We start from the raw sequence: 21838 nt of genomic DNA, 5'->3' as shown, positions 1-21838 counted from the left end.
CTCAAGGGACATTGTTCTAATCTGTGTTCAACAACAGCTGGCCAGTGAAGCGTGAGTACCAGCTTGGGAAGACAACCCCTCTCCCCTCCTCCCACTCGAGTAAAGTATGCACACAGACGCTGCACATGGCAGCGCCAGGGTAGTCCCCGAGGCTCCTTCCCAGCCCATAAGACATGTGCTGCTCCTCTCTGTTGGTAAAGACTCATCTTCCGGCTGCTTGGGAGGGCTCTGCACCTCCTGAAGAGGGGCAGGTTGGCCACTGGGTGGCAGTAGACCAGAAGGAGGCAATAATCAGAAAACATCCAAACATGTCTACAGCAGGCTCCAGCTTAGCTGGGAAACTGTATACGATTTAACAAATGTGTTGATTGGCTGTAACTAGTACATTTACTAAACTGACATGATCATTAAGGAGTATATTGGGATGGGAAATTAGACAGTATAGACAGGCCTTTGGGACAGAAAGGTTAGACAGGTCTAGAGAGGGATAGGATTCTCCTGATTTATCTTAACAAAGATGAATCTTAGAAAACAAACAATATTTTAAACCATCAATATCATAAGAGGAGTTATAATATTTTTTTTTCTTTTTTGGTTTTTTCGAGACAGGGTTTCTCTGTAGCTTTGGAGCCTGTCCTGGAACTCCCTTTGTAGACCAGGCTGGTCTCGAACTCACAGAGATCAAATATTTTTAAAGCGATTTAAGTCAAAAAAGTGTTTTTACAAACTATAAAACATTATGTGAAGATAGCATCCGTATCTTCTTAGGCTCAGTCATGTGCAGACAACTATGACATTAGTTTTTCCCATATTTCTCGGTCTTCATGCTCTAGTGGTTAAAATGGGCATCCCAAATCCTGCCAGGGGACTGTGACATCCTGGAGACCCACCCCCTGCCTCTGCCAGGTCATTACCTGGTCCGTCCATGATATCTGAAGCTTGGAGCACCTCAAACGAGCAGGGGTCCCTGGGCATTGGTACAGGCTCCATTTCCGACAGGGCAGGCAAAGACAGCTGGCTGGAGCTCAGGGACTGTCCGTTCTCCAGGGAGTCATCGTCATTCGAAATGGAGAGCTCTCCGTCTGTGGGAAAGAAGGAGATGGAAGAGTCAGATGAGGGGTGTCCTCATGCGAGGCTCCCACTGCACTCAAGGCCGCTAACAAGTCTGGATGCTCTGAGCCATCTTTAGCAAGATCAGTGTCTGCACGTGACAGCAACTCTTTGCTTTTAAAACATGTACCTTTAGAGAGAGCCCATATACTCCTTGAAAGTACATTTCAGCCATTCACAGCAACTTCTCTATTCTCTCTCCATCCTTTTCATTGCACTCTATTTTGTGTTTAATGTATGTAAGTTTTTTTTTCTTTTCAAAATACTTGCTGAATTTTTAATTATGTATATTTGTGTCTATGTGTGGCATGGTGGTTTGAAAGAAAATGGCCCCCAAAGACAGTGGCACCAATGGGAGGTGGGGCCTTCTTGGAGTAGGTATAGCCTTGTTGGAGGAAGTGTGTCAATGTGGAGGCAGGCTTTGAGGTGTCATATACGCTCAAGCCATGCCCATTGAGACTGTTCACTTCCTGTTGCCTGTACAATGTAGAACTCTCAGATACCTCTCCAACACCATGTCTGCCTGCACGCCACCATGTCTCACTCTGAGGATAATGGACTGAACTTCTGAACTGTAAGTGAGTCATCACAATTAAATGCTTTTCTTTATAAGAGTTGGCATGGTCATGATATCTCTTCACAGCAATAGAAACCCAAGACATGTGGCTATGTGCACGTAAGTAGAGGTATTCTATGGGCCAGAACAGGGTAGACCTCAGCTGTTCCTCTCTGTTGGCAGAGACTCATCTTTGGGCCTATTAGGATGTCTCAGCATCTCCCAAGAGAGGCATACTGGTTGCCTAGGTGACAATGGACCAAAGAGGGAGGCATTCCAGAGGGTGGCACTGGAGCTGCAGTAAGAGGCAGCTGTGAGCCTCCTAGTACAGCTAATAAGAACCGAACCCAGGTCCTCTGCAAGGACAGTGTGAGCTCTTAGCCACCAAGCCTCTCTTTAGCCTTACTTCTTTTTCTTAATAAAAATGAATGAAAAAAGTTTTTCCTTTAATTTTTAAAAGGTGTAGAAGCTTAGCAGGCAACAGAGACTGAAGAACCATGATTGAGAAATTTTACAGTAGGGAACAAATATTGCCAAAGCTATTGGTGGCTCTCCACAAACTCCACTAAGACCCTATTGCTGAAGACAACACCCACACAATTCATTGAACATAGAGAAGCCAAGCTGGTGCCTACCTAGAACCTGCACCTCTACTGGCTATTTTTCATGGTACTGGAAGGTACTCTGCATGCTACCAAAGAAGAAAGGTAAACATGAATCTAGCTAAACAAAACAAAACAAAAACCTTTAATCGTGGCCTGCCAGAAAGATACATTGATGCCATCTAAAATTTTATTTGAGATAAGGCCTACTCAATGAGATGAATCCATACTCAACTCTGCTTGGGTGATCAAGAACTTGAGAGTAGACAGGCCAGGGACCTAGGGAAAAACCAGATGCTATTGCTCTGCTAAAGGAATGTAGCAATAAAATTATCTGTTATGACTTTCTGCTATATAGATAGATATGAGCCTTGTTTGGCCATCATCAGAGAAGGTTCCTCCTGTAGCAGGTGGAAACAAATACAGAGACCACAGCCATGCAATATACAGAAAGTGAGAGAACTTTGAACACTCAGCCCTAAAAGGATGTTTCCATTAAATCCTTCTTCTCAGTCCTCAGGGAACTCTTCCGAAGAGGAGGCAGGAGAGAGTAAGTGCCAGAGGGGATGGTAGACACCAAGGAATCAGGGCCTTATAAATACAACAGAACTGACTCACACATGAGCTTACAGAGACTGAGGCAGCATGCACAGGGACTAGTGGGGGGAACCAGATGGGGTCCTAGAGCTGAAAGGAGATGTGGACACACGCCTCCCTCCCCAACACAGAAACCATCTCCAGTTGACTGCCACTTGCAAATGAAAGATTAAGTTTTGTTCAAGGGAATCTCACTTAGGGAAACAAACCACTTGGGAGGGTAGGTCCCATGCCTACTAATACATGTCCAACATAAAATAAACCCAATGGCATCTTTGAATGTTCTTTGTCTTATAATGCTAAGTCAGGGCATCTCCCTACCCCTACTCTACAGGCCTTTTGTATATATATTATGACTTTTGGTTTGAGGTTTTTATTGGGTTTCCAATAAAAATTGTGTGTGAAAGTGTGTGTCTCTGGGTCAATATGTGTTTCTTGGGCTCTTTTTTTGGCTCTTTTTACTGCTTGGTTGTTTTGTCATATTCCAATTTGTATGTTTTTGATTTATTTTATTATTTCTTAGATACCTGTTTTTTTTTCTAATGAGAGACAGGGTGTGAATTCAGATGGGAGAAGAGGTGGGGAATATCTGGGAGTAGGGCGAGGAGAAACCATAATCAGAATATATAGTATGAAAAAAAGCCATTTTCAATGAAAGAAAAACCACAACAACAAAACAAAAAAAAAAGCATTAGTGAGCAAAGAAGCAGTGAGGACGTGCAGCTCGAGATTCAAAGGACATCATTTATCTGTTTACCTCTGTCCTCATCTGATTCTTGAGGCGAGTAAGCATTTAGGAAAAGCTACAATCCCTACCTAACACGCTGTGGCAGCCCAAGGCAGCCGGGAAGTGCCAGGATCCTTTTGGTGCCAACCACCAACCATGTCAACTTTGATCTGCTTGAAGCTCAGTCCCTCACAGGGTCGATTTGAGGATCAAAGACTCCCGCTCAATGGCCATCTGTTAAATCAAAACTCCCCCATAGCGTGATTTCATCTATACCCAGGGAGTCTTAAATAGCTAAACGTTAAAGCCAAATTAATTTTTCAAGAGGACTTAAAACTCTCTCAGTCAGATGAATAAACACCCAGATGAAAGACGAAGTCATACCCACTCCGAAACAGAGCCTGGCAAAACAACGGCCTGACTTAAAACTCGAGACAGACTTGTAGAAATGAAAGAGAGCTGAAGCTGAGGTTAATGTTCCTTTCATTATACTCCTTTCAATGTTCTGATTTCATACACTGTGATATCTGATAGCGCTGAAATCCTTCACACCACCCCATTAGAACTGCCTTTAACAGAATGTGTGTTTGCTAGAATGTTTTATTAACCCAATGGGCTGTAAATAGTACATGGTCAAGGACCTGTAGTGTTTGACATGGATTGTCTATAAACATTAAAAAAAGAAATAGATTAAAAACTCACTGAAGCAGACAGTCACACACAATACTGGCCTTTGAAGGCTAGTTTGGCTCTCTTTATCTTCTTTTCATTCAACCTTTCTGCACACCCTAAATAGTAGCAGAGGTTATTATCTTGGAAATGAAAGATACAGTTACTATTTGTTAAGAAGAATACAAGAGGGGGCTGGAGAGATGGATCAGAGGTTAAGAGCACTGGCTGCTCTTCTAGAGGTCCTGAGTTCAATTCCCAGCAACCACAAGGTGACTCACGAACATCTGCAGTGAGACCTGGTGCCCTCTTCTGGTGTGCAAGCATAGAAGCAGGAAGAACACTGCATACATAATAAATAAAAAAAATGTTAAAAAAAAAAGCACAAGAGCAGGTCAGGACCTTGAGACCAATGCTACAGAGCTTACACAGCTGAGCTGCAAGTCTGCAAGGCAAGGTAGGGAGAGCCGTGCCGTGTTAATGTGACCTTACGGTATCCCCCATCATCTCAACCCACTTCTATTTATCAAGTTCAAACTGTTATCATGGGATGTGGCTCTGCAGAAAGTCCCTAGTTAGAGGGATGATGACATACTGTCATTTGGTTTGGGCACATCTCCAGGAGAACACTCTGATTCTGGATGTTCTGGGCATATTCATGGCTCTCGAGAAGACATCCTAAAGAGTAGAGGGTCTTAATGCCACCACCATGTTTTGTGGCTTTGGATGACTAATGCTGTTGAATAATGGTTGCTTGGTTTAAGAGTTGAGAGGACCACACAGATAACTCTGGGACAAAAGCTGCAGCTTGATTTCTCTGGCAGATACCCATGACTCTGATTTCTTTAAGGAAGCCGGTTTACAGTCTTGCTAGGAAGTTAACTAACTGAGAGAGGTCCCATGGCTCCTTGTGGATGAAAAAGGGCCTTTGCTGGGTTACAAAGTCCCGAGCTACTCTGCAGAGGGATCATTCTTGGGAATTGTTGTGACTGATAAAGACACATTTTCATTGAAAAAATTAAAAAGAGACAAAGAAATAAAAGATGTTGATGACACCCACAATCTACTTAACAGGAAAAGTTTCTTCTTTCTGTAAATATTTTTTTTATGGCTGTAATCTTACTATGTTTCAAAATTTTGTGTTTTGAGGCTGGAGAGATGACCCAGTGGTTAAAGGCACTGGATGCTCTTCCAGAGAACCCAGGTTCAGTTCTCAAAACCCATATATTGGCTAACAATGGTCTTTAACTCCAGTTCTAGGAGATCTTATTCACTCCCTCTTCTGGCATCTGTGGGCACTGCATGCATGTGGCACATAGACATACCACTAATATACATTAAAAACTTTAAATAATTGTGTCTTATTTTTAATATTACTATTATGATCTCGTTTACAGTTTTGTTAACAATTATACTAAATGTTTTCTTAACTTTCTCCCTCCCATCTCTACCAAGCATTAAAACTTCCCAACTAATTGCTTAGCTTGAAGGTAGTATAGCAATGCTGTGGGATGATGCTCTTGTACACTGAAAAGATTTGTCACTTGTATTTGTTTAATAAAACACTGATTGGCCAGTAGCCAGGCAGGAAATATGGGTGGGGCAATCAGACTGGGAGAATTCTGGGTAAAGGAAAGGCAGAGATGCAGTTGTAAGCTAGACATAGAGGAAACAAGACAAGCATGCCTCAGTGAGAAAAAGTACCAAGCCACATGGCTAAACATAGATAACAATTATGGGTTAATTTAAGTTGTAAGAGCTAGTTAGCAGTCAGCCTGAGCTAAGAGGTCAAACAGTTTGCAGTTAATATAAGTCTCTGTGCATTTACTTGGGAATGAACAGCTGCAGGACCAGGTGGGACAAACACTTCTGTTTTCATGGAGTTAGCCCATCACTACTAAGATGCAACCCCCGGTCTCCCACCATGGTCCACTGGGTACAGCTTCAGCTTCAAGCTATTCTTTCTTTCCTTCCTTCTTTCTTTCTTTCTTTCTTTCTTTCTTTCTTTCTTTCTTTCTTTCTTTCTTTCTTTCTTTCTTTTTATAGACTGGTATTAATTCAAGGCATGCTTATCACTTGCTGGGTGATTTGCAGTGTTTTGGCCTGGGAGCAGGAGAGTGTCAGGTTCATGGGCAACGGCCTCAAGACGAGCTAGTACCAGCCATCATGGTGAGACCCTACCTGACTTCCTGTTTATATCATTTCTCAAATGGTTCACAGGCACAGGTGGAGAAGGGCGACTGTGGTGGCCCCTCATCCTGAGCAATCTGGAAGGATAATGTTTCCGTCTTAGGCAAAAGGTAAAGGAAGGAGCCACAGACAGGCAACAGAAACAACGGTATCATGAACCACACTCTCTTTAGAAATTTGTGTATGGATGAACAGAAGCGTGCTGTTGAGAACCCCAATTCATCTTTGGAAGACATTGGGGGGAAGAGAAGAGGCAGGTAGATTAGAAAGGAGCATGGTTCCAGAGCACGGGGAAGCCTGTGCCGTCTTTGCCATTACTAGCTTACAACAAGTTACTTGACTTTTGGGGACCTCAATTTCTGTCCCTTTAAACAAATGAACTGACTGCATTAGATAATACTAAACTTCCAGATCTTCATTGAATGGGGTGCTGGGAGATGCAAGAAGTCCCCTAATACCTGCGAATTAGTCAAATTTTAGAACAGATGAACTAAACAGTCAGGCATTTTACATCTAGGTTTTCACTCTGGGTAGAAAACAAGGACTGGGAAGTAAATAGATAGATTTCTGGCTTACTATAGATAAAGTTTTAATTTTATGTAAAAAAAATCCAATAAAGTTTTAGTGTAGATCTAGAGCTTTTTGTTCCTTTTATAAAAACCCTCTGAGCACAGCAGAAAGATGGGCAGGAAGCAAGGAGTGAATATTTCTGCATCTCCAATGCCAAGTACTATATTGGACATTTTATTTATGATGGCAATAATAAGAGCCCTTCAAATAGCATTGCAGATATTTTCTATGTGCTAGCTCTGTCTTCATGTTCCTTCTCTCTCCTCATCAGCCCTCCCCTCTTCTCGCTCTGCTCCTCCTTTCCCCTTCTTTTTCCTCTCCTCCCTTTCGTCTGGTCTCCTATCTATTCTCTTTGTTCTCTTCCTTTTCCCTCAACACCTCTTTTCCCATCATCCATTTGTCTGTCTATCTATCTATCTATCTATCTATCTATCTATCTATCTATCTATCCATCATCTATCTATCATCTATCATCAACCTATATATTTGTCTGTCTATCTATCTATCTATCTATCTATCTATCTATCTATCTATCTATCCATCCATCCATCTATCTGTCATATATCTTCATGCTTACAATCCTCCATCCAACCATCCATCTATCCATCCGTCCGTCCGTCCGTCCGTCCGTCCGTCCATCCATCCATCCATTGAATGAAAATAGTATCCAAGTGTTATGTGACAATTTTAGACTGGAAATCTTTGGAAGATTTCCTCATTGGGGACACATATGTGTTAGCATTTACACTCACATGACAATGCAAACAGATTCTAATTTGCTGATGATCATTAAGAGGTTTAATTAAAATAAAACAAAATGATGACTCCCAGCTATGTTCAAGCGAGTAATTATCATTGCAAAGACGTGCAAGAAACTGTCAACTACTTTTCCTCTCAGGGACAGAGCTACTGTTGAGCTTTTCTGGGTTCTCATTTCAGCTTCCCAGAGATACTTTTTGACCACAAAGGGCATCTTATCAAGTGGCTAATGAGGAGCTGAATGGTGATTTCTGTGGGAAAGGCACCAGGTATGGGCTCAGTCCTCATCACAGGGGCTCATGTCAGTGAGCCACAATGCTCAGTCTTTTATTTTTTATTTTTTTTCTGAAATTAATGCACTTTTGCTACTATACTAGAAAATCCCTCACACAATAAGAGGACAGACATACTCATCTCTCTCTTTTTGTATGTGTATGGAATACATGTGTATATGAGTACGTGTGTGTGTGTGTGTGTGTGTGCGCGCGCGCGTATGCGCACAGACATGTATATTCATGTAGAGACCCAAAATTGACTTCTCTTTATTTGCTGAAGCAGGGTCTCTTGCTGAACCTAGAGCTTGCCCCTATAGCTAGCTTTCTAGCCAGCTTGCCCCAGGCCTCCTGGCGCTCATTTCTCTCCCTTCTGAGTGCTGGGGTTATATTCAGCTGCTACACCCACCTGCCCTGCTCAGCTTTTATGTGGGTTCCGGAGATCTGCAGTTTGGTCTTCATACTTGCATGGCAAGAACTTTATCCACCGTGCCAGCTCCCCAGCCCAGAGCCACTGTTCTGCAGCCCACAAAGGTGTCATTTTAATAACAAAATACATAGCTTTGTAAGAGCTTGCTAATGCCATCACCTTCGAAATCATCATCCTCAAAGACATCAGCTGCTTTGTAGCCAGGGAAAACCAACAGCTGATAAGAAACAAGTCACCCAGGGATGTCACTGATGGATTAAAGCTTTACACCACAGAAGTGGCAAGGGCTCCCTGGCGCTTGTCAGCTTTGGAGGAAGCATTTCCTTCAATTTGTCTGATTAAATGAAATGGTGTTACTGAGCGTTCACACAACTTAAAGCATGGAGCACAGAAAGACTACCCGTTAATGAATTGCTGTCATTTGATGCTTAAGCATCTAAAAACTTAAAACTCTTATTTTCCTCTAATTAATCCATTAATTAATCACAGGCAGGGGCTCACTAGGAAACCTGGGAGACTTTCAAGTCATGATCCTTCTGCCGTAGCTACTTAAGTAGTAGCGAGTAGTCCATTCTTTTTCCATGATGAGGAGAAATGATCCCTGGGAAGATAACGTGCTTTGTGTGATGGTGGAGGTTGGTGCATGATGGAGGAGCAACACAAGACTGTATGATATGAGTAGACAAAGCCTTTGGGGGAATTCCTGGAGCCTTAAAATAGAACCTCAGTTCTTGGGTGTGCTGGTGAGGTGGTTGTGAAGAGAAACTGGGAATCAACAGCACCTTAAAGGGGCATGAAGAGCAGGGCAAGGTTCATGGTGGAACTCATAGCTCATAGCTGTTAGCTTCTACTTTAGGTGTGTGAGGATAGCCCAAATTGGATGGTCCCTTAATCCCCTAACAACTACACGCAAGTAAGGCCCAGAAGAGAGTTTAATGGTTCATCATTCTATTGCACTACCAGGGACATAAGGAGAGCACCTAGCTGGTGGCAGAATGCCTTCAATGGAGCAGGCTAAGGACCAGAAATTGCAAGTGGGGATTGAATGCAGAAATGATGCCAAAGACTGGTATAGTTGGGAATTCTGAGATGATAGTCAGCTAAAAGCACAGTTCAAGGAGATGAAAAAAAGTGTTCTGTATCTTCTCTATACATAAAAGGAAAAGCAGGACCAGAGCCCAAGGATTGTGTCTCCTATGTGACTGCTGGTGCTTGTGGGACAAAAGCTAAGTATCCCACTGACTTGGCTAACTGTGCACAAGTCTTAGAAGTATGGCATCAGTAAAACTTTTCTAGGTTACAGGCAACTCTCTCTCTAATCCTTCCTTCCTTTCTTCCTCCCTCCCTCTCTCTTTCATTCTTTATTTGTTCTTTCCCATACATCCATTTATTCATTCATTCTTTTAAAAAAAAGCAAATAGCCTTCAAATGTTTTGTTCTCCATGATACCACTAACGTCAGTGAAGGTCCGTAGTGGTGGAGAGATGAGGTATCAGAAGGCAGGGGAGCTTATGGATGGACATGTTATCTGCCTAGCCCAAGGAGCCTCACTGCCCTGAGCTCACAGGAGGAGTGCAGACAGGAAGTGGAAAGGCTGGTATCAAGTGGGTCTTCTCACGAGAACCCACATTAGAGGCCAGCTCCTGTCTAGTAGTTAGGTCTACAAATTCTAGGGTAATTTTAAAGAATCTGTGGGCAAGACTTTCTTGTCTTTAGAGAGAGAATACAGCCCTTGGCTATTCCTCTGGGAGCCGTGGTGCTAGAGCCATTGCAGCCAGTGTGTCATCACAAGGACTTGCATCGCACGAAGATGGTATCTCTTAACTAGGCCATGTCACTGACAGATTAACCAATACTGGCATGGCCACACCATAGACTATCACACAATACTCATTCATTCCCACAGGCAATAAATATCAAGCGAACAATGACAAACTCTAAGCCTTGCTCAAGGCACCTGAGACATTCTAAAGGACAAACTTGTAATATCTAATGCCTTGAGAAAGTTCCAATTTGTTTATTGTGTTAGACTTTATGAGTCTAATTTTTTTTGTTGCCTGAAGCCAGAGCATCCTCACTTACACCCTGTCGACTGCATATTGGCTTCACAGGTAGCTGAAACACAGCTATGGCTATATAGCGTAAAATAATTGAAAGAACCCTTTCTGATCTTTCTCTTCCTCTCATGCATTGACATTTTGGAACATCACCCATTCCCAAGTAAACCACAGTCTCCTGTCATGTCTTCACAATGCTGCCCATTTCTGGTTTGCTTTTTAATTCTTTGGCACCTTCTCATCCTAGGAAGTTTTTCCTTACTCTCAGATTACTTTTAACCACTGGAACATTAAATATTGAAGGTCCTTGGGTTTTTTTTTTTATATCAAGGTCTTCATTTGTTTTCTCTCAGGAAACTACCATCCGTGTTCCCGCTGGACTCCAACTGTGATGGTTAATCATCACCATCAGCTCGACTGGATTTAGAATCACCTGGGAGACACACCTCTGTGTAGGCTTATGCAAATGTTTCCAGGGATGTTTAACTGGGCAGGGATGACTCATCCTGAATGGTGGCACCAATCCACAAACCAGGGTTTCAGAATGAAGAGAAAAAGAGAAAAGGAGAAAGCCAGATGCGGGGCAGTATTCATCTTTCTCTGCTTCCTGACTGCAGACACAATGCGACCAGGTGCCGTGTTCCTGCCACCACAGCCACCCTTGCTGGCATGTCCCCACCATGATGATTTGTAACCTCAAGCCATGAACCAAAATAAATGTTTTCTGAAATGGATTTTGCCAAGTATTTCATCACAGCAGTGATAGACATAAGTAATCATGAGTGTACATCTAGGAATTCCAAACCATATCTAGCCCAGACCTCCCTCTGTGGCTTTAGTGTCTGTCAGTCAACTGGATATCTCGATCCATGAAGTTAGTCACCACGATATTGTATGTTTGAAATTTACTTCTCTGGGTTCCTAGCTCCATAAATGGTTCCCATATCTTCCCACCTGGTTACTTGAGCCCCCTTACTCTTTTCCCTTCACATCCCCAACTCTAAATGGTTCAAGAGTTCTTCTGACTTCATCTCTTGTATAACTTTCTAGCCCAATGTCACCCTTATGCCTATGACTTTCATTCCTGTCGCCCACTATCATGTTCTCTGAATCCCAGTGACTATGGCTGGCTGGTTTCCCTGATTCATGTCTTGGACTATCTCCTAGTCATCCTCTCCTGCAGAATGAATGGTGAGGCCATGACCCTGATGGGCAGAAACGCTCTCCTAAAGCCCTGCAAATGCCCTTATGGGAAGAAACAGACATGGAAAGGGCAGAGTGCTCCAGCCCACGTGACCTGCCTGACTTCTTACTGAGAAGATAGGAGGATGTTCATTCTTACTTCATTTCTCATTGGTGCTTTCAATGGTGCTGAGCCTTCATCTCTGGACACCCTCACCCCTTTCCATCGTCTCTAGGAAAACCTCTGCCCATCTTTTAGCACTCCCAACCACTCTCCCTTGCAAGGTGCCTTATAAGAGTCTCCTGGCCTATGAAGTAATAGTCCCACACGCTACGTGGAAGTCAGTTACTTCCCCCACTGTACCTACCAAGTCGTCTGTGTCTACTGTCAGGGCTGTGAGCTGGGTTAGCCAGGGAGCCTGCCCTTCTTACTAGCACTTCTGCTTCTTAGAGTAATGCCCGCATACTCAGCATGGTGTCACAGGCCTTTTATACCAGCACTTGGGAGGCAGAGGCAGGCAGGCTGATCTCTGTGAGTTCAAGGCCAGCCTGGTTTATAGAGAAAGTTCCAGGACAGCCAGGGTTACAGAAAGAAACCCTGTCTTGACAAACACACACACACAGACACACACACAGACACACACACACACACAAATTTAAAAAAGAATAATGCCTGCAACATGGCAAAGTGCTCAACCAACCCATGATGAACAAAAGTCTACTCTTTGCTAATTTATACTCAGGGATAGCACTAATCCATTCATTCTTCTGGCTTGGGCAGTGCTTTTCTTTCTTCCTTTTTCTGAGAATTTGGTGTTGTCTAAGAAGATATTTACTTACTTATTTATATGTGTGTGGGGTGGTGGTAGTGGTGGTGGTGGTGGTGGTGTGTGTGTGTCTGTCACATGGGGTACAGGTGCCTGCAGAGGTCAGAAGAGGTCATGGTTATTCAGGGTAAATCAGTTAAGGCACTTGTGAACACATGGATGCTGGACCCAAACGCAGGTCTTCTGGAAGAGCTGCACAGTGTCTTTTCTTTGTTGTTATTGTTGTTGTTTTGTTTTTGTTGGTTGGTTTTTTTTGTGTGTGTGTTTTTTTTTAACTCAGGGTTTTTCTGTGTAACAGCCCTGGCTGTCCTGGAACTAGCATTGTAGACCAGGCTGGCCTTGAACTCACAGAGATCTCCCTGTCTCTGCCTCCCCGAGTGCTGGGATTAAAGGCGTGCGCCACCACCGCCCAGCCAGCATAGAGTCTTCCTGCCACCTCTCCAGCCCCAAATCAAAGGAATATTTAATTACAATTTCTCTTTGTCCTCTTTATCATGTAAGCCACTCCTCAAACATGTCAACTGAATACCTGGCACATGCTAATAGGTGGACTGTTACTTAGACGACCCCAATGAACAAGTGTGAACGAATTTATTGTAAGAAGTTCTGAGCCGCTGCACTTAGCTTCCTGCTGTGGTTACTGGAAGCAAATACCGTATCCTCATTTCCACACAGTTACTACAGATCACAGCTCCCCGTAGGTGCCATTTGTAGGCACGGCATCAGAGAAGCTAAAATGGGACAAACCGCAGTGTCTGGTAAAGGTTGTGAAAAGCATTTCCCGTAGACGTTAAAAGACTTTAAAAGTCCACGCACCTGGGGCCAGATAAATAAGGGGATTTCGGAAGGCCACAGCCAACATTTGTCTCCTCTAATATGGAGAAAAATTTTTATTTCCATTTTTGAGAGGATGATGACCTTTATATTAAATATCAGGCTACAGGCAGGAGGGGGTGGTGGGGAATCATCCATTTTTGAGAGCTCCCGTTGTGCGTGTAACAGCTCCTGCCAGTGCAGTGGTTCTCAATCTGTGGGACGCAACCCCCAAAGGGGTCACATTTCAAACATCCTGCATACCAGATATTTACATTGCAATTCATAACAGTAACAAAATCACAGTTTTGAAGTAGCAATGAAATAATTTTAGGGTTGGCGGTCACTGCAACATAAAGAACTATCACCTGAATAAGGACAACAAAACAGCAAAATCCCCAAGCTTACACCCTGACATGTTTTATTTTTATTTGCTGAAGAATGTTATCTGAAATTCTAGTACTTTCTGGAGAGCTACGTTACTCATGGGGCCACTCATCCGTTCTAGTCTTTCTCAGAAGCAGACCCATCCTCTGGGTTTCCTTTCCCTCCCACGTGGGATCCTTTGTCTCCAGGGACGACAGAACCTTCTGAGTGAGCTGTCGTGGCCTCAATTATGTCAAGGTAGGCTGCCACAGGTAAGGGGCAGGCCCGGCTGACAATGCAGGCGGGATGTCAGGGCTTTTGGAAGCAGAGAGCTGGATTCTCTCTCACAGCTCCTCCCCTTTCCCGCCCCTGTCCTCCCCCTCTCTTCCCTTCCCTTCCTTTTTTCTTTCTCATCTCTTTCCCTTTCCTTCTTTCTGTCTCCTTCCTTTTCACAAGAAGCACATTTATGGAAGAGACACGCTCATTCTATATGACACAAGTCACAAGGTGTCGGGAAATCCAGGGAGTCACGGCATCATGTTACCAGTGTGGTTTCTATTCTGCACATCCCAGGCTGCGTGAACTGTGTACAATATTCGAATGGCCTCTGACCGCTAAGATCATCTATTACTCACGCAAAACTAACAGGAACTCTGGGAGGCTTTGTGCAACCACAGCACCTCAAAAACATTTCGGTCAGAGGACATTCATGAGACTCGGGGTAAACACGCTTCACACGTCTGGTAGAGACGAAGCCTACAACATTCACAGGGGCGCCTCCTCAAGGCTACGGAAGCAGTAAACACCTCTAGATTAAGGAAAGAGTAGGAAACTGATGCGTGGTGAGACTGAGGCCAGGATAACTGCCCGGAAGAGGTCTCTGAACTGTCTGTCCAGCTGCCTGAAGGTTGTCTAGATAGCTCGGGAGATACAGATGTTGTGAGTCATCACCCATGCTAGGCTGGGCTCTTCAGTGATACCTTTGAGTCATCCCTGCTCCTGGAAGTAACCCCTCACCCACACTCCTACAAGGAACTCCAAAAAGCTCATGGGCTCACTAGTTAGACTTGGAGTGACTCTTGTCTGTAGGGGGTTTCCAATCTGGGTGAGCAAACACATGTGTGCTGTGTCTCACTAGGAAAAGGGTCACATGAGCATCATCAGCTCTGAGAGTAGAAAGGGCTTGAAACAATGTAAGATATGGTGATGGGAGATGGTGATGGGAACATATTAATGTTTCTTGAGGATTTGTGTATTTACCACGGTCATGATTCATATTATCTCATGCAGTCAGTACCACAACAATCTTATCCATACTTTGAGATTAAAAGAATAGAGGCACATTGAGTTAATAAAGTTAACTAAAGTCACGAAGGTAGCTGGGTGTGGAATTAGAAGTGTTTCTGAGGGGTATGGGTAAGTCAGGATCTTGTTATGGAGTCCTGCCTGGCCTTAGACTTGTATAGATGCTCCTGCCTCTGCCTCTTCCTCCCAAGTGTTGCTTATTACTATTATTATTGAGATAGGGCCTTATGGAGCTATGTAGTTCAGGATGGACTTTCATTAAGTTATGTGTCATAGCTGGCCTTGAACTCCTATTCTTCCTGTCTCTATCTCCCAGGGGCTGAGATTATGGGCTGTGAAGGCTGCAGGAGAGAAAGGAGGGAAGGAGGCGGGAAGAGCTGTTTAGCGGTGTCGGAACCAGCTTGGGCTGTGAGCGCAGGATTGAAGCACTTGGTGCTCATTCTCCAAGATCACACCTGCACTCAGGCGGGTGTCTGCGGCCTCTCCTGGGGAGTGAATGTGGAGAGAAACTTGTGGTGAAGTGTACTAATGAAGGTTAATGCCAGGCAGGGTTTGGGGACCGTACTAAAAGTGTGCCCTTGGAGAAAAGTGACAAGATGAAGGATTCCACCCCCGGAGAGAGAGATGTGTTCTGCTGTTTAGCCTCCTCCAGGTAGAAATGGAGAATGTACCTCACCTTAGGGACTCAGGACCTTAGGAAGCTCAGGTACTTAGCCTCGTTTGAAAGATTATAGTGTCACATTCCTTCCTGTGTCTCTTGTCACCAGGGCAGGGGGAACGGTGTGTGTGTTACTTTCTACTTGCATTTCAGACTGTCAATCTGTGCAATGGTTAAATGTTTCAGACATACTGCTGAGAAGGCCCGTAATGGTAACGGATGAGGTGGACATGCTGCAGCGGAGTGTGTTGGATGGTTTTATGTCAACGTGACAAGAGCTAAAGTCCTCTGAGAGGATGGAACCTTGACTGAGAAAATGCCTCCGTAAGATCAGGCTAGAGGCAAGCCTGTAGGCCATTTTATTAATTAGTGATTGATGGGGGAGGGGTTTCTATTGTGGGTAATGCTCTCCTTGGCTGGGGGTCCTGGGTTCTATAAGAAAGGAGGCCGAGCAAGTCATGAGGTAGCAAGCCAGTAAATAGCATCTCTCCTTGGCCTCTGCATCTGCTCCTCCCTCCAGATTCCTGCCCTGTTTGGGTTCCTGTCCTAACTTCCATAGGTGATGAACAGCGGTATGGAAGCGTAAGCAGAATAAACCCTTTCCTTCCTCAAGTTGCTTTGGTTATGGTGTTTGATTATAGCATCAGTAACCCAAACGAAGACAAGAAGTAAGGGCCCAGTGTAGAAAACAGCTGAATTAGAGCATTGTACCAGGACTTAGAAACATACGCTGCCTTTACACATTGGGACCCACAAGGGTTTGGAGAAGACCCACAAACAATCACCACAAACGGACTGCCCCACGCCAGGCATAGGAGCACTTGATTATTGGGGTGAACCCAGGAAGTCAAATAGCTCATGATCTGGCCCCTCCAATAACACCAACTGGACTGACTAGCACACAGACTTGACACAGACGGCTAAAGAGTCGAAGGAGACTGGAAGCAGCTGGCTTCTCAGGTACAGCCCTTGGAGGACTGTGCCATCTGAGGGAGAGAAAGCAAAGGGAGGGGAGGAAGAGAGAGCTGAAGAAAGGGAAGCCGAGAGAGTGGGGAAAGAGATCTATGCAAGCAGGCTCCACATCAAAGACCAGAGTTCTCAATGAACAGGAGCAAAGGCCTGTTACCGTGTGACACTGCAGCCATTCATATTTAAAGGGGACAATATAGCAAACAAAAGACGAGGTACACAGCACCAAACACAAGGTTCCGAGAGTGAGGGAAACATGTGCTAAGAAAATCCTATTGGGTTGTGGCTTTTTAATCTTTATTTTGGGAAACTCCAGAGTTCACACAAACACAGAGCAATTACATTTGCCCCGGTGCAGGGCCTACCTACATCTTTGTGTGTATGTATGTGTGTGTGTGTGTGTGTGTGTGTGTGTGTGTGTGTGCACTCATGCTCGTGGCTGATTTGGGTAGCACCATATCCTTTCTTCTCATCCAGTACTGATGTTTTTAGTGCCCTCTGCTACATTCACTCTTCCTCTAGAATCAGCAGGTTTTAAATGTTCAAATCCCGACTGAAGTGATGTGGATAGCAAAACGCAGAACCGGAAATGAATATGTACACCTTGCTGGGCCTGCGGACAACAGACAGCCTCTTACCTTTATCATAGATTTCCTTCAAGACCCCTCTCTTGATCAGCTCCTCTCTGCTTTGCCTCATCGATATCTTCCTTTCCAGAGCTGCAAGCAAGAGACAAGAGAGGCGGTGTGAACGGTAGCCATTGTCCTCCTCCCTGCAAAGGATCCATCTGTTAATGGACACTGTCATCTCATGAAAGCCTATGAAGCCCGTTTTGCTGATGGTAAGCCAATGACACCAGGTAATGTTTTAACTCTTCAAAATACTCTTCGAGTTACCTCTAAGGCAGGTTTGGTTATTGAATCTGATGAATGACTTCTGACTCTGACTTACAGTGGCAGATGCCTCTGCGTGGAGAAGCTTCAATATCTCATCAGCCGCACGACTACTGGCTAAGGGGACTGGGATTCAGCCTCTGTTTGGGGCTCTACCTCTCGGTCAGGGGCATGTCCCGAGGATGGCTCCTCCTGTCAGACAGGCTGGGCATTTCAGCATCTCGGCATTTCGCCAATCTGACTCCTCACCTAGGGTCTCCTTGTTTTTCCAATGTAAAAATTAAATAGAGGTACGCATTTGGATATTTATCTCTGGAAAAGTACCCTGTACTAGGGTGGTCCACGAAGACCCGTGAAGATCTCTGCTTCACCTCTCCTTCACCTCGCTATGTAGCCGCATATGGGAGAAGCCACACGAGGAACGAACTTTTCCCAAGCCAGGTGCTTCTCCAGCTGAGCCACATGTGTGGTAGGTGGGGCTAGAGAGGAGGAGAGAGTTCTCCTATGGGAAGAGTGGGCGTAATGGGGACCAGTGAAGGGGAAATAGATACAAAGGGCCCACGGGAGGCATGCTGGGAGCCTCTGAAGGGAAGGCAGTCCCTTCAGCACCTGCAATCCCATCTCTGGTAAACACGGGGTGGTGGTGGGGGTATTTCAGTGGCCGTGTCAGACTGAACATTTCTACATCCCTCAGGAGCATAGCTACTTAGGGGTGACATGCTACTGGCAGAACGGAAGAGCAAAGTCATGTGCAGCTTACTTACACACACACACACACACACACACACACACACACACACACACATACACACACACACACACCTTAACAGAATTTAGAATAAGAAACAAGTGGGCAAGAAGCCAAGTCTCGGTGGGAGCCTATGATCTCTGGGACATCAGACACTTGTCAACGTGGGCCAACTGGTCCTCAGAATGAACATGCCTAGTGTTTTTCTCTGCTAGGTGGATCACGTTGACAGTTTGCTTCTGGAACAACGAACTGATCATGTTGCATGTGATAAAACTTGTAGAGAGTGGAACCGAGTTGGAGGAATTTGGGTGACTGGGAGGTGGAGCTTTGAAGGAGACATTGGGGTGTCAACACTCCTTTGTACTTGTTTCTTAAGTGCCATGATAAAGGTGATTTTGAGCCACTACGTATTGCCTGTGATAAAATGCTGAACTGCCACAGTCCTGCATGGGCAAGCAATCACGGACTGAAAAACTCTGAATCTAAAACAAATCTTGCCTGCTTTTCAGTTGACTTTCTCAAGCGTTCTGTCCCAGTAACAGAACGCTAAATCCATTTAGTAATCCCATTCCATAGAGCAGATGAAGGGCAAGCGTTCTTGTCACACAATAAGCATGGATCTCAGTGGCTGCTCTGTCAGTGTGATCTTACAGCCATTACCACAGTTTTACCAGAGCAACTTCAGCAGAATTCCCAGTAGGTCCTTGCAGGGATCCAATAATCCATTGTAGTAGTTTGAATAAGAATGCCCTCCCCCCTAACACCCAGCCTGATCTATTTGAATTCTTAGTCACCAGGGAGTGGAGCTGTTTGAAAGGATTAAAAGGAGATTAGGAGGTAATGATCTGTAGGAAGAAATGTGTTACTGGGGGGTAGGCTTTGGGGTTTCAAACGTCCACAGTAGGCCTAGATTCTTTCTCTACCTGCTGGCTGCAGATTAGGATTAAAGATCTCAGCTACTTCTCCAGGGCCCTGTGTGTCATCATGTTCCCTGCACTGATGATAATGGACTAACCCTCTGAAACTGTAAGCAAGCCCCCAATTAAATGCTTTCTTTTATAAGGACTTTTTGGCTTTAGTGTCTCTTCAAAGCAACAGAACAGTGACTAAGACATTCATCCTTTTACTCTCTTTCTGTCACATGGCGTCACAGCAGTTCTGTGACTCAGCCACCTTTAGGGATTTCCTACCAGGCTTGGATGGTCCTCACATACTGATAAAGCTATCTGGATCACTGCCCTAAATACCAAACAAACTAGCCTTGGCCTTGAGAAAAATTTGTTAAACCAGAAGCTACAGACACACTCAGGCAGAACAACCCTCTTCTCTCTTTTTCTTTGTAAAGAAATAGTCATACTCTGGCTGTTCTTATAATACTGGCTTTGGACCGATTGTCTAGGGCTCAATGCTTCTTTGTTTGAAATCTTAACTAGTTCCATGCCTGGATGGGAACCTCCCGTAGTTATTCTTAGGGGATTTCAGGTTTGGTGGGATGGTGCCAGAGACACATGAAGAAAACACATTATCAAGGTAGTGACCCAACTACTGTATTATTGTTGTTGTTGTTATTATTATTATTATTATTATTATTGGTGGTGGTGGTGGTAGTAGTAGTAATAGTTGGGTCAGTTTTTCATAACCCACAAGGTCAGAGATGAGTCTGTTTATTTTTTTTGTGGTGAGATTTAAATTATCTTCGTCCATACAGTCTAAAGTCTTCTTTGCAGAACAGTGTTACCCACAGATACTCGATAAGTGAATGTAAACTTAGATATCAGTTACTCCACAGATGCAAGCTCAGATAAAAAAGAATCAGAGAAAAATGGTGTCTGTACTGGACATGCACAGACCCTTTCTCTCTTTATTTTCTTTGACAGTTTGATTCATAATAAATTTTAGTCATATTCACCTCCCATTCCTCTCTCCCATTCCCTAACCACTGAAACTATTCTCTCCAACATGCCCCCACCCACCCCTACTTTCATGACAGATCCTTTTTGCTTGCCTGGCCACCACTCACTAAGCAATACCCTAAAACCCCCAATGCAGACAGCATTTCTATTGCAGTTACTGTTGTGTGTCATCTAACCATGGGGTTAAGAGCTCAGCAAGACACCCCCATGTTCTACGAAAGTATTCCATTGAAGGTAGGGGACTAGATTTTGTCATCTTTGGGTCCATGGGTGTGGAGAGATGATTGTGACCACACAGAAGGAGGGCAGACTCTTCATGTCTGAGCTAGTAATGATGATAGTGGTCAAGCATCTCTTTCCATGTATTTCTGCTGCTGTGGAAGCCTGAGTCAGCAGAGCGCTGTGCTGCAGTGAGTGCTCTTAGCTGGGAGCCCACCAATGCATTCAGCTCCAGGGCTTTCCCCAATATGCAAAGGTATAGATTCCTTTAACCTTGGGCAATTGTGAGCATTTGGCCATTAACAATTCTGGTTTTGTTGGAACAGATACTGAGTATGTCTTTTGACAGTAATTTAGATAGCATTATTTCCTCTGGAGTGACAATGTATGAGACCAGATGATGCCATTAACAGGTCTGTTTTTCCCTTTGCTACAGGAAGAGGGCTTCCCTGCCAGGCCTCAGGCATGCATATGTGAAAAGGAAAGGGACAGAGCTTCCTCCTAAACTGTAAGCTATGTGGTTAAGACTATGTTTTTCAAAGATTTTAAGTGTACCCACAAGTGGAATGAACCAGCTGGAAAAGCATTTGGGAGCTAAGTAGGCAAATACAGTTCTGGGATGGTACTGAAGTTCATTAAAGGTTATTCTTAGCTTTGCTATATCTGAAAATGGCCTGTATACACGTGGAACACATTTCTTACTGTTTCAGAGATGCATGATGAGAGGTCTGTAATTTATATTAAAACACTTCAGGAGGGGGCTGGGGAGCCGGCTTCATGGGTAAGAGTGCTTGCTGAGCAGGCATGAAGACATGGTTTCAAATCGCCAGCATCCATGTAAATAAGTAAACAACAAATAAACAAACAAAACCCACAAGTGTCTGTGACCCCAGAGCTGAGAGGAATCGAGATAGAAGGGCTGTTGGAAGCCAGCCTTATCAGTTCAGTGAGACACTCTGTCACAAGAGAATAAGGTGGGAAGGGCTGAAGAAGAGCACTCAGTGGCCTCCATATACACACAGGGATACATACAAACACCTGCACTCGTGTATGTGCATACACAGCACAATGCACGCACATACATGCACACACACACCACTTCAGAAAGCAAGCATTATACACCACCAAAGTTTAGTAACTATTAGAATGTAGTCATAAAATCCTCTCCACTTCACATGTCTGGCCATTTTCAAAGTAAGAAGTAAACACACAGCTGGGCGGTGGTGGCACACACCTTTAGTCCCAGCATTTGGAAGGCAGAGGCAGGCAGATCTCTGTGAGTTTAAGGCCAGCCTGGTCTACAGAGCAAGTCCAGGACAGGTTTTAAAGCTACACAGGGAAACCCTATCTAAAAAAAAAACCAGAAAAAAAGTAAACACACAAGGGAATCTTTCAAGAAATGT

At 44.3% G+C, this 21838-nt stretch overlaps 1 protein-coding gene across 6 annotated transcripts in view; it reads right to left on the bottom strand.

Moving 5' to 3' along the window:
* Phactr1 (phosphatase and actin regulator 1) overlaps positions 1 to 21838 on the bottom strand; it is a 431785-nt gene that overhangs the window by 76815 nt on the left and 333132 nt on the right. For all 6 annotated transcript variants that reach the window (XM_026782882.1, XM_026782884.1, XM_026782883.1 and 3 more), the window contains 2 exons: positions 17298 to 17378; positions 915 to 1082 (listed from right to left, as the gene is read on the bottom strand). In XM_026782882.1, the coding sequence (XP_026638683.1) occupies positions 915 to 1082; positions 17298 to 17378 (249 nt within the window). The remainder of the gene's footprint in view (positions 1 to 914; positions 1083 to 17297; positions 17379 to 21838) is intronic.

This window comes from Microtus ochrogaster, chromosome 16 (genome assembly GCF_000317375.1).
Source record: "Microtus ochrogaster isolate Prairie Vole_2 chromosome 16, MicOch1.0, whole genome shotgun sequence".
Lineage (NCBI taxonomy): Eukaryota > Metazoa > Chordata > Mammalia > Rodentia > Cricetidae > Microtus > Microtus ochrogaster.
This window is presented reverse-complemented; position numbering and strand designations above follow the sequence as displayed.